Here is a 13,124-nt window from a genome sequence, read left to right on the forward strand (position 1 = left end):
ATGGTTACAGTATTTTGGCTATTCCAAAGGGTGTCCTCATAACTTACTGTGTGTGGTTTTAATTAAAACACATTTTTTTAAAGATTTTATTTATTTATTCATGAGAGAGAGAGAGAGAGAGGCAGAGGGAGAAGCAGGCTCCATGCAGGGAGCCTGACGTGGGACTTGATCCTGGGACTCCAGAATCACACCCTGGGCCAAAGGCAGGTGCTACACTGCTGAGCCACCCAGGGATCCCTAAAACCTAAATTTGTTATCTCTTGAGGTTCTATGAGTAGAGTGGAATCAATTGTTGGAGCTCTTGCTTGGAGTCTCAAACAGTTGCAGATGGAAGCTGGGGCTAGAGTTCTCTGAAATTTCAAAGTAACTCAACATCCAAGGTAGCTCACTCAGTATACCTGGCAGTTGATACTGGTCATCTCAGGGCTCACTTCTGGCTGTAGCTGACATTCCCACTGGAATGCCTATTTGTGACCTCTCTATGTGGCCAGAACTTCCTAGAGCATGGGTTCTGAAAGGAAGTATTCCAAAAGCGAGCATTTTAAGAGGTCCAAATGGGAGCTTCAAGGCTTCTTAAGATTTACCTCAGAATTCCCAGAACATCACTTCTGCACTCTTGATTCACCAAAAACATTTAGGCTGGCCCAGATTTAAGGGGAAGAAAATTAGTCGTCTTAATGTGAGAAACAGGGTGCATGAAATTGAGAGCAACTATATTTGAAGACTGTAAATGTATCATAGTCTGCCTTCTGGCAATCACAGTTCACATCCCTTCCATATGTAGGGTGTATGCACTCTTTCCAGCATTCACACAGTCTGATCCCATCAAGCCATCAATTTGAAGTCCAGGATCTTGTTATTGGAGTCAGGTCCAGATATGTATGGATAAAGCTGCTCAGGTGCAGTTCCTTCAGTACAGTTCTTCAAAAACAGTTCCCCTTGACCTGAAGACCTATATTGAGACCTTTATTTCTCCTTATGTTTTTGAGTTACTATTGTCCAGTGTTTTTTCATTTCCTCCATTTCTTCTAGGATGGATCTAATGGTGCTGAACTTCCTCAGCTTTTGTTTTATCTAGGAATTTTATAATTTCTCCTTTACTTTTGAAGGAATTTTGCTGTATATAGGATTTTTAGTTGATAGGGTTTAATTTTTTTTTTCCTTTGAACACATTAAATACATCAGCCCACTGTCTTCTGGACTTCAGGGTTTCTCATGAGAAATCTGCTTATGATGTTAGGATCCCTTAATGTGATGATCACCTTTGTCTTCCTGTTTTCAAAATTCTTTGTCTTTTGAAAGTTTGCTTATAATGTATCCTGGTTTGGGTGCCTTTGAGTGCATCTTACCTGAAGGCTGTTGAGCATCTTAGATGTTCATATTCATGTCTTTCATCAAGTTTGGGAAGTTTTCAGCCATTATTTCTTCAAATATTCTCTCCCTCTTTGTCTCCTGGGACTCCCACAATGCATATATTGCTCTGTTTGTTGGTGTCCCATCGGTTCCTTAAGCTCTGTTCACTTTTCTTCAGTCTTTTTTTCTTCATTCCTCAGACATGATCTTTTCCATTGTCCTGTCTTCAGATTCACTGATTATTTCTTCCTCCTCAAATCTGCCTTTGAATTGCTCTAGTGAATTTTTCATTTCAGATACTTTTAAAGTGCAGAATTTCTTTAGGGTTTCTATTTAGGTTTTCTATTTATTGATATTTCATTTTCATATTTTGATCATATTTTCTTGACCTTTTCTACATCTTCCTTTAGTTTTTTGAACATCTTTAAGATAGACATTTTTGGCTAGTATATCTGCCCTCAGAACTTTTTCAGTGGCAGTTTCAGTTTTATATTTTTCCTTTAAAGGGGCCATGCTTTTCTAAGCATACAGCTTAGAGTTTTTTTCTTTTCTTGCTGAAAACTGGTTACTTGAATCTAATCATGTAGTAACTCTGGAAATCAGATTTTTCCCCTTCCCCAGTGTCTGCTGTTTTTCATTATTGTTTTCTGTGGGATGTATTGTAGGCACTCTCTGAGGATCATCAGCCTGAGGTAAAAACTTAAGGTCTTCTCTGAGACTTACCCTGGGCATACAGAGTCTCTTTTCAGTTTCCCCTGTATATATAGTTTTGAATCTCTTCTTAGTCTTTAATGTTGGGCTCTCAAAAAGGGAAAAAGCAAAAAATAAAAGGGGGAAAGGTGGATATAGGCCCTTTAAATCCCATTGGAGTTTCTTCAGCCAGAGTGGGGGGCCTTACAGTGGGAGCAGTCCAACAGCAATGACTATTCTTCGCTGTATCTGTACCTCTTTGATCAGAAGCAGCAGAGTGCAAGGTTCCGGTATTTGAAGAACAAGAGTCCTCTACCCACCCTGGTTCCTGCAGGCTATGTGTAAGCTGCTCTAACAACAAATGCACTGCTGCCTGCCGTGTAGCTGGGGGTGGGGGTGGTGGGAAGGATAGCTGTTACTGTGCTAAATCCTGAAATGAACCACAATGTACTGCTCAGGTCTTCCCCCTGGAAGTTGCAAGCTCCAATAAACTCCAGAGTTCCAAAATAGTTCCCTCAGGCAGACTCCACCAATGCAATGATTTAGTTGGGGAGGCCAGTTCTGCTAGTGCTTTCTACTCCACCATCTTCCCGGCATTTTCTATCTGTGCATGTGTTTTTTATGTTTGGGGGACAGGATTGCTGGATCAGAAGATAAATATATATGTAATTGTGTTAGATATTGCCAAATTGCCCTCTGTAGTGGTTGTAAAATTTTGTATTCCTACTAGGAATATATGAAAGTACTTGTTTTCTCACAGCCTTACCAACAGTATGTTGTCAAGCTTTTGAGTATTTGCCAATCTGGGGTAAGTGGTGATATCTTAATGTAGAGCTTTAGGAGAGAAAACAGTATGTACAAAGAACTAATCCGAATTTCTAATTAAATAAAGTGAATTAAACACGTGTGTTTTGCTTCCCTCCTAAAACCCACTAAAATGGGAATAAAGAAAAATAACTTAAGAATAAGTTAAGATTAAGAGGAAGGTGCTTCTTCTATTCTGACACTGCAGTTATTCATTTGTTTAAAGATCAGTTAACTATCCTTGTTTAAAACTTTTCCCCATTTTTCTGATACTTGGTTTTCCACAATTTTTAAGAATCTTTTTATATTAAGGATATTGTGCTTTTGTGATACATGTTGTAAATATTTTTGTCTTTTAAATTTGTTTCTGGTGTGTTGTGTTTTAACCATGCATTTTTTTTTTAAAGGAACATCTTTATTTTTTTTTTATTTTTTATTTATTTATGATAGTCACAGAGAGAGAGAGAGGCGCAGAGACACAGGCAGAGGGAGAAGCAGGCTCCATGCACTGGGAGCCCGATGTGGGATTCGATCCTGGGTCTCCAGGATCGCGCCCTGGGCCAAAGGTAGGCGCCAAACCACTGCGCCACCCAGGGATCCCTAACCATGCATTTTTTTAAAAATTGTGTTATATTTATGAGAGAGGCCCTGAAAAGCTAATTGGAAGCTTTGTGTTTAAGGCTGGGGTTTATCAACAGACAATGTTTCATTCTGTGGGACCTTTTGATTTAAGAGAAGAATCTACCAATTTCTTGATAAAGATAGAGTAAAGGAAATTGGCAGAGGGGCCCTTTTCTGTACGTAGACCATTTATTTCTGTGTTTTCTTTGTTGTGTGTGTGTGTCCTCAAGTCACTCTATTTTGGGTCTTTTATTCTATACTTAGCCTTCATTCTCTTGTTATACTTGGGCAACTGTAATTTCTTCTAGTTGCTATATGTTCTGGATTAAGGACATAGGATCCCCCCCCCCCCCCAGACTTTGTCTCAGGAAGTCATTTGGAGGTATAGATTGAAGAGTTCTTTGAGAATTAGGTAGTAAGAATTGACTGACTTCCATAGACACTTAGAATGTCTGTTTTCTCAGTCCTGGTAGTCTGTTTTCTCATCTGCTGTCTCCTTTCAAGTTCTTCTTTATCTTATTTTTATTTTATTTTCTCTTTCAGTGGATGGGAGGAAAAAGAAACATTAATTTATTGTATTTAACTAGAAATTTGGGTGGTTCTGTGCACATTGAGTTTTTTCTCCTTAGGTTTTACTTTGTGAGCAATTGGATAGTTCTCAGTAGTTCACAGTATTGTACTTTGGTGATTTAGAATTTATGTGCCTAACTCAGATGATTATGATGAATAGTTAGAAAATTGGCTGCCTTTTGCCCTCTTTTATGTCCTGTTTAATTTCAAGGGAAGAAATTTTTTTATAGTTCCAAGCAAAAGATTGTTGGTTGGTCCTTGAAATACGAATGCTACTTGAGAGTCTGTCTTATCCCCATTTGCTATAAGTTTCCTTATATTGGTATAGTCTGTGTTTGATGATTATAGCTATTTTGTAGTTTCATTCTTTTTTTAAGATTTTATTTATTTATTCATGAAAGGCAGAGAGAAAGAGAGGCAGAGACACAGGCAGAGGGAGAAGCAGGCTCCCTGCAAGGGGCACGATGTGAGACTGGATCCTGTGACTCCAGGATCATGCCCTGAGCCAGAGGCAGATACTCAATTGTTGAGCCACCCAGGCATCCCTGTAGTTTCATTTTAGATGAATTTCCTTTCCTTTTCATTTTGGTGGTTTTTGAGAAGGGGAAGTATGTTTACTTTTATTCCTTTTATTATTATTTTTTATAGATTTTATTTATTTGAGAGAGAGAGAGAGCATGAACAATGGGGGCAGAGGGGGAGGGAGAAGTAGATTCCCCACTGAGCAGGGAGCCTGGTGCTGGGCTCAATGACCTGAAGTGAAGGCAGATGCTTAACCAACTGAGCCACTCAGGCGCCCCTATTCATTTTTTAAAAAATGCATTTAATACATTGTGACAAACAGTGTTCAAAAATCATGTATTTCTTTTCCTAATTTGTATACAGTTCTACATGAAGTGTGATTCTAGTCTGACACGTTTGATAACAGTGTATTTAAGCCACAATGAAAGAGGAAGGTGCCTCTAAACAAACATGTGCTGTCAGACTTTGAGTTTCTTTCACTACTCTTCTTCATTAGCTTTTGTCTCTCATAGCACATTGGCTCCGAGATCTCTGTGCACACCATTGTCCTCTCCTGGCCAGTAGTTTCTGTTCTCCTATAAGTTCAGCTTACATGAACCACTGGTCTCTCTCTTACCTACATGTGACCTTTCTGCCTCCGCTCTTTACAGCTGATGAGTGTACTCTCTTGCTGTTTCTTGTCATGTTTCCAAGGAAAACAGATTGGCCCAGACTATCTTTTTGTGCCACTTCTGAATTGTTTTTCCTAGCCAAACTATAACTTGCCTCCATTAAGTCTCAGGTGTCCAGTGCTGCTCAGGTCTGTTTAGGGATGACAGGGGGGCAGCAAGGCAACAGTAAGGAGCAGTTCTCCTGGTGAATGAGGGAGTAGGATAGAGCTGAGTATAGAGCACATTCCCTATTTCAGTATACCAGTTTATTTTTAGTAGACTACTTTAGGCAAGTAGTGCCGATTGAATATTGTGGGAAACTAGCTAATATTTAAGTGTTAGAATTGACTGGGAAATCTGCCCTACTTGATGCTATTTTCAGTTTGCTTTGTGACTAGTAGCATAGTGTGGGAGAAAGATCATTATACTGGAAGACAGGAGTCCTGATTTTGCCGATGTTGACTTTCTTCATCAGAATAATTTCTAAAAGGTCAGTGGAGTAGAATAGTTTCAAAGGTACTATCTAACTGTAAAACCTTGTGACTCAGATTGTGCCCTACGAAGCTGGGAAAGGTAATTTCCACAAAATCAGAAGTTTAGTTAATGTTTTAAAAAAATAGAAACAAGAATCACTGGGCCCATACATTAGAAAAAGTTAGGGGAGTTTTGTAGTGAGTCTAATTCTTCTCATTTGTGTTTGTTTTATTTAAAATGGGATGGTCCTTGTAAATTGATTGAAGTCCGTTATATTTAAACTCTTTTTCCCCAACGTAACTTGCAATTAAGTAGTTATTACTGTAATACTGAAATTTGAAATGCTTTTTGTCTTTGATGCTTTTTTAAAAAATGGAATTGTATATTCAGAATAATTGAGTAAAATGGATTTCTTTTACTTTTTAGGATTTAAGTGCCCTGTATGCTCAAAATTTGTACCTTCAGATGAAATGGATTTGCATCTTGTGATGTGTTTAACAAAGCCAAGAATAACCTATAATGGTAAGTTCAGTGCTTTAAAATACTATTTTAAATTAGAATTACCATAGATTTTCTGAATTTTATGTTTTAGGTGAAATTTAAAAGGCAAGGAACCCTGGAGCTAACTGGTATTTTAGTTAGGTTTGGTACATTGGCTTTACTGTTCCTTCATGACCACAGTCTCCAGACATTTAAAATCCCAGGGAAGAGTTTTCAGTGTAGCTTTGGTACTTTTTGAAATAGACTTGAAAAACAAAATCACATGATTCATTCCTGTTTTTTTTCAAAACTTCATTAATAGACAAATTTCAGAAGCCTATAAGAAATTTCAGGGACTTTTCAAATGTAATATTTGGTTTAAATAGAATAAGCAGAAAAAAAAAATAGAATAAGCAGGAAGAGCACCAGTAAACGGTGAAGCCGATTGAAAGGTTGACTTCATGCAACAGATGTCCTTTTATCTTTAAAGATTCTTTAAAAATTTTATTTATTCATGATAGACATAGAGAGGCAGAGACACAGGCAGAGGGAGAAGCAGGCTTCATGCCAGGAGCCCGACGAGGGACTCAGGCCCGGGACTCCAGGATCGCGCCCTGAGCCAAAGGCAGGTGCCAAACCGCTGAGCCACCCAGGGATCCCCCTTTTATCTTTAAAGAGATCATGACCCCAGTGAAATCAAGAGTTGGTCGCTTAACCCACTGAGCCACCCAGCACCCCTCAGTACATGTCTTTTGAGAACCTGTGGAGTATAAGGTGTAGTGTTAGGAATTTGGAATACAGCAGTGAATAAAACAGAGATGGATCCTACAACCTAGCATCAGCCATAGGTTAATCAATGTAGTGGCTCTTAGTTAAGAATCTGAAATTTCTCCCCAGATTACAAAAATGCTGGGGTGAGGGGTAGACTTTAATATTGAAATGGACATGTTACCTTGACTAACTTTTTTGCAAACTGTTTTAGGAATCTCTCTCTAATGCAGTGGTGCTTCAGCCACACTAGTATAGTAGTGGCTGATGTGGGAAACAAAGGCAGAAGAAAAATTATTATATTTCCTGACTGCCTACAGCTCACTGAAACAGGCAGAGTGACCTTCCTCTAGGGACTCAACTGCCTCGATGTTAATACTTTGGTAAGAGCAAAAGGCAGTCTTAGCCCAATCCCCAGGATCCTGTAAGTCTACTTGAACATAAAAAAATTCCTTTGGAAACTTCCTTTGCCTCTTACCCCTAAGATACATGTTGGCAATCATCCCCTAAGCACATGACCCACCAATTATACATCTGAAGGGTCTCATGACTCAGGTTTTATTAGATGGTAATAAATGACTTTTTCCCAAGAGCTAACCCCTCAAGGTCCTGGAACCTTGCTTCCAAAATTCCTCAGAGACTTAGGCTATCCCTAACCCCCTCCCAACTTGGAAGTCCAACTTGGAAGTTGGAAGTCCAACTTGGAAGTCCACAGTGGGCCACTCCTCATGAACCCTCTGTAGCTCTTTCTGCCCACAGGTCCTGTCCACATGCTTTAATAAAACCACCTTTTTGCACCAAAGACGTCTCAAGAATTCTTTCTCAACCAATGGCTTGGAACCCTAATGTCTTTTCCTACATCAGTGACAATAGAACTCTTTTTTCCCACTTATTTTCCAAAGAATAAGCAAAAGGAGATTGTAGCAATTCCTTTGAATAGTAAATGTACCTGTTGATTATATCCAAACCTCTTTGCATTGTGAAATTGAATTGGCTAATTTGCATACTACAGTTACAATTCAGTTACTTAAAAATAAAATAGCATTCTCAGGTTCAAAATTTGAGATAAAAGTGATTGGGCCTGTTTCTCATTTGTACTCAATTATCTTATCCTTACCCTTCATAATTATTATGTTTATTACATGTGTCTTAAAAACCCTTAAATGTTAAGAATTTAGCCTTGAATTTTGAAAGCAAAATGTTAATTCCTTGACTATATTTGCATAAAACCTTAGTATTCAGTACATTTACTTTTTGTGTGATATATGTACAGTACAGTCTTTGTGAATGTTGATTTTGTCAGTTTTTGATTTCCTGATTTAACTGGACTCAAGTCATTAAGGTTTTTTTTTTACTAGCTCATGTATTTGGTGTCTTGAAGATATCTTCAAGACCCAGTAGGTAATATTCTGCTTGGGATACTTTTTGTTAAAAAGGAACCTACAGGCCCAAGATCGTGTCACTTAGATCAAGGCACCAACTCAGTAAACCAGGACTTTAATACCTAGCCTAACTGCAGTTACAGCCCCTCAGAAATGTAGCCTTTAAGCAGTCAACATGAGAATTTCCTGGTCATCACTGGAAATCTGATGATAGACCCCTTCACTTCCCTTTGGAAGGGTGACCTTGCCTAAAACAATGGATTCTTTGCTAATCATTTTCCTTTTTCCACTCCCTCTCTACCTTTAGAAACCTTTCCTTTCTTGTAGCCCTTTGGAGCTCCCGTCTACTTGCTAGATAGGATGCTGCCTAATTCACTGATTAATAAAGCCAATCAGACTTTAAAATTTACTGAGTTGAATTTTTGTTATTGAACACTATAAACCCAAGGATTTAGATTTTAAGTATTTGATAGTCTTCCAGTCCAGAAGTTAGTAAACTTAATGCAAAAAGCAAAGTCGCAAATATTTTTAAGAATGGCTACCTACTTTATAATAGGTAAATCTGAAACTTTTTAATTTGTTAAATATATATTAAGTGTTCATAAACATTTGAAACAAGCAGCCAAAACAGTTTCTTCATAAAAATTATATGTGGCTCTTGAAGTTTTAAACATGAGACAAGTGGCCAGCTGTGGTAAAAGAAGGAGGAGTTTTGACTGATTTAGATTAGACAGTGGTGGCTAATGCACAATATGCTTCCCCATAACAGTCTGTGGGAATTCTTACACCACGTTCTTTTGAGGGCAGAACCCCGCAGGGAAGGAAAAAAATAATCCTTCTTCCCTTCTGAGTTCTTGGCGAGCCCTTTAATAAAAGACAGATTAAGAAGAGGAAAAACAAAAGTTTAACCTGGTTAAATCTTGTATACATGGGAGATACCCAGGGGAAAAGAAGCAAATCTCTGAGATGGTCTAGAATGTGTGTTTGAATACCATTTTCAGCTAAAGACAAAGTAAGGGTGGGTTTGGGAGTGGCTAATTGTGGGAGGTTACCAGGAGAATCATGGTAAACAAGGGGTTTGTTATGCATATTTAAGTCTGCTCCTTCTCCATAGATGAGATTGTCTTGCAGTATTCTCTTAGGATTTAGAGTCAGTCTTTTCTTCCTGGTGCTGAAAGAGAGACACCCTTACAAACAGATTTCCTTTATAAATGTAAATTTCTCTTACAAAAGGATAATTTTTACTCTGTTTTCAGAGCTTCTCCTGTGTCTGTTTTTCAGTCTTTTAAAATAATCCTTATACCAAAGAGGCTTATTTTGTGGTAGCATATTCTGTTACGCTTCAGGCTCCCAAATCTCTATCACAGGTGATGACGCTTTGTGAAAACTGGTCTCTTTAACGCCTAAGGTAGGCATCTAGGATTACTATAAAGTTTAGAGCAAGGTGATTCAGAGTCTCTGAAATGGAATTGTTAGTCACTTGGACTTTTTATAACTTCATATTTGAATTCCTGGAAACTGATTCTGTGGAGAGAGATGGAGCCTTTAAATTGTGTTGATACTCAATTGAGAATTCTATTCAGCATAGTGCTTATTAATAAGTTCCACCTTTTACATCCTTTCCTACACTAACTGGAATTGAAATTTGGAAATTTATTTGTTGAATGTATATTAATTTAACTGTATAAATATTCACAGCAAGGAGATTAGTTGGGCTTGTTTTTCAGGCTGGATGTATTTATAGTCCATCTCTAGAATAAGATGAATTTCAGAAATTTAAATAGAAGCTGGTGATTCAGAATTTTAGATTTATACTCAGAGATGTTACTTTAAATGTTGGTTTGGTTTCCAGACTAGCTCACAATAATTTCCTTTTTTTCTTCTTTAACCTGTAATACTATATGCAAATACTCAAGTCTTGGTAACTGAAAAGGAAAATGGGCTAAGTTGAAGCTCTCAGGGTTAAGGCAGCTGGCTCAGCAGAGGTTCAGGTAGGAGGCCCAAGGCGGTCTGGCAGGGAATGATTCAGAATGATGAGAGTGGTTATCTATTGCAGATGGTGTTTTGGCAAATGGAAAAAAATTCATAGTTCCACAGTGAGCATTCATCTGTATAGATCACCCATGAGTCAGGGACTGCCTGTTGCAGGATCACTGAGTGTGCCGGGCCAGTTAAGAAAGAACTCTTGAGACATTTTACGGTGCAGCTTAGTAAGTTCATTTAAGTAGTACAGGGACAGGACCTGTAGGCAGTAAGAGCTGCACTTTGTGTGAAGCGGCTGGGTATATGCTTAGTGTTCAAGAGGGAGGGAACACACAGTATTAGATCATCAGTGTTTCTTTGACTTTCGAAAACCACTTTCACAAGATTTCTCTGGTGCTTATCATTCAGCTTGATATTAACTGTCGGTGACATATACAGTCATGAGACCCCCTTACGAATGTAGCAACCAGTCCATATTTGATCCTTATCGGAACTATGCAGGCTATAGGTCAGCCTTCTGGGCTAAAGGTGAACATTTTTCTGCTCTGTCCCTCAGCACTGCTTATTTCGTATACTTTCCCTTTTTTGTGTGTGCTTCATTGTTTAGTTTATGGACCTAATCATTCATTGTGTAGTCTGTGAAGCTAATATAAATTTTATGAGTGCAGAATTTTTCATTTCCTTGTTCCTCATTTTCTACAATGTTTCAGAACCAAAACTAAAAAATGAAATAAATATTGTAGGCAAATTCTTAGTCTTGATTTTATTGGTCCTTAAAGTTTGGATGATACCATGTTTTTTTGTCCTATGAAGTTCAGTTTTTATTTTAGTCTCCTGTGCTTGAGGGTAGTAAAGATTCGTATTTGAGAAATCATTGCTTTATTGGTAGTTGGTACTATGTGTGTGCATGGGTACTTGAAAGAGGTGTAACTTAAGAGTTACTTTTCTGAGAGTTAATTATAAACTTATCAGTGAATCAAAGCAGAGCTTTTCAGAATCATCAGGAATAAACCTGACTCTGCAGACCGAGAAAGATGTGACTATTACGCTGTCAAAGTAAACAAATTTGAAGAAAGATTGAGTCACTTGGAAGGGAGCTTGTTCTGTCATGAAAGTGAGAAAAAAGGCTTCCGCCTTCTGTGCAGTCAGCCAGAGAATGTAACTTACAGACTTAAACATCGAAGATACATTACACTGGGCAGTCAGACTTGGATTCCGGTGTGCACAAGTAGCTTTCTAGTGGCCTGGCTTTCTATGTAAGAAAAAAATGTACTTTTTCCTTCTGTAGGTATTGTGGCTTTCCAGGTGGTTGTGGTTTTCCTTTTAAATTATAAACTTGCTTTTTGCCTTACATACATTTTCTTGGTTTTAAGACCCCTTCCCCATGTTTTAATCTTTCTGAATTCAGGATGCTTTCTGAAAATGGCATATCTCCTATAATTGAGGTTAAAAAAATTTTTTTTTGCAAACCATTAAGCAGGATTTTTTTTCTTAAAGATTTTATTTATTTATTTGAGAGTGAGAGCATGCCTCTGAGAGCATATAAGCAGGAAGAGGGGGTGTGCGATGGGGAGATGAGGGAGAAGCAGACTCTCTACAGAGCAGGGAGCCGGATGTGGGCCTCAATCCCAGGACCCCAGGATCATAACCTGAGTTGAAGGCAGATGATTGCTTAACCGACTGAGCCACCCAGGTGCCCTAAAGCAGGATTTTAAATAAGGAGGTAGTTAGTTACCATTGTCTGAGTTCGTGTGACCTTTGCTTTTGTGGAGTTTCTTTTATTTGTGATTTGGCATCTCTGTTTATTTATTTGCCTTGGTGTGGTTACTGTGGTTGAGTTTTAACTTTTAAAAGTGGATTCTTAATAGTTTTAAATGACGTGGTAAAGGGCTACATTATAGGACAGCATTGAAGTAAAGTTATTTTTTTGTACCATAGATTGTCATGCAATGCAGTGAAATTGAAGGCAGTAGAAAGTGTAAAACCCTTTATACTATTATATTATAGAGATTTCAAAATAGATACCTTAGAAGAGGCTGGCAAAATAAAAGCACAACTATTCTAAAACCCACATGGGATCCTATAGAAATATACTGTTATCTATTAAAGGTGTACCTGTGATGAAAAATTAAAAATACACAAGGACTGAGAGCAGATGTGATTAGAATTACCACCCTCAAGAACTTTAGAACTATAAATAGATTTATTTTCAAATAAAGGATGAATAGGAAATAAGCAAAAAAAAAAAAAGATGCATGGCAAAAAGATGGAAATTGAACTCTTTAGGCTTTAGTTATTGAAATTAAAATCTCAACAAATAGATTAAAAGCAAATTAGAGCCGTAAGGAGAATTAGTGAGGTGTAAGATGGGTCTGAGGAAATAAAGCCGAGTGTAACAATGGTGGAGAATATGAGAGAGGTACATGGCGTGTAGCCTAGAATAAGAGCATCTACCATATATAAAATAAACTTAGAAAAAGAGATGGAATTTACTTCTAGTTTTTAGTTCCACATATGAAGAAACTTGGAAGTAGCCACTCTGCCCTAGCAACAAGTAAAAAGCCGAACAGACTGAAAAACCAATAACTTTTCTTGGTTCGTGAGATGGGAGGGCACCGTGATTGCAGAGACAGAGGAATCTCAGGTTTGGCTTACTGGAGCAGAGGCTCAGGAGTCGGAACCAGTGCAGGAAACCAGTGCCAAGGGTAGGTAAACCTAAACTGTAATTGATGATTGCTGGGGGCTCAGTGCAGACAAATCTGAGAGTTTAAAACTCCACGAAGACCAAGTCACAGTGGGGCCTCCACGGTTTTGTAAGATTCTCCTC

General features: G+C 38.2%; 1 protein-coding gene across 1 annotated transcript in view; it reads left to right on the plus strand.

The window, feature by feature from the left end:
* ZNRF2 (zinc and ring finger 2) overlaps positions 1–13,124 on the plus strand; it is a 96,169-nt gene that overhangs the window by 46,262 nt on the left and 36,783 nt on the right. The window contains exon 2 of the mRNA XM_055314583.1: positions 6,111–6,206. Within this exon, the coding sequence (XP_055170558.1) occupies positions 6,111–6,206 (96 nt within the window). The remainder of the gene's footprint in view (positions 1–6,110; positions 6,207–13,124) is intronic.

Source organism: Nyctereutes procyonoides, unplaced genomic scaffold, assembly GCF_905146905.1.
Source record: "Nyctereutes procyonoides isolate TBG_1078 unplaced genomic scaffold, NYPRO_anot_genome, whole genome shotgun sequence".
Lineage (NCBI taxonomy): Eukaryota > Metazoa > Chordata > Mammalia > Carnivora > Canidae > Nyctereutes > Nyctereutes procyonoides.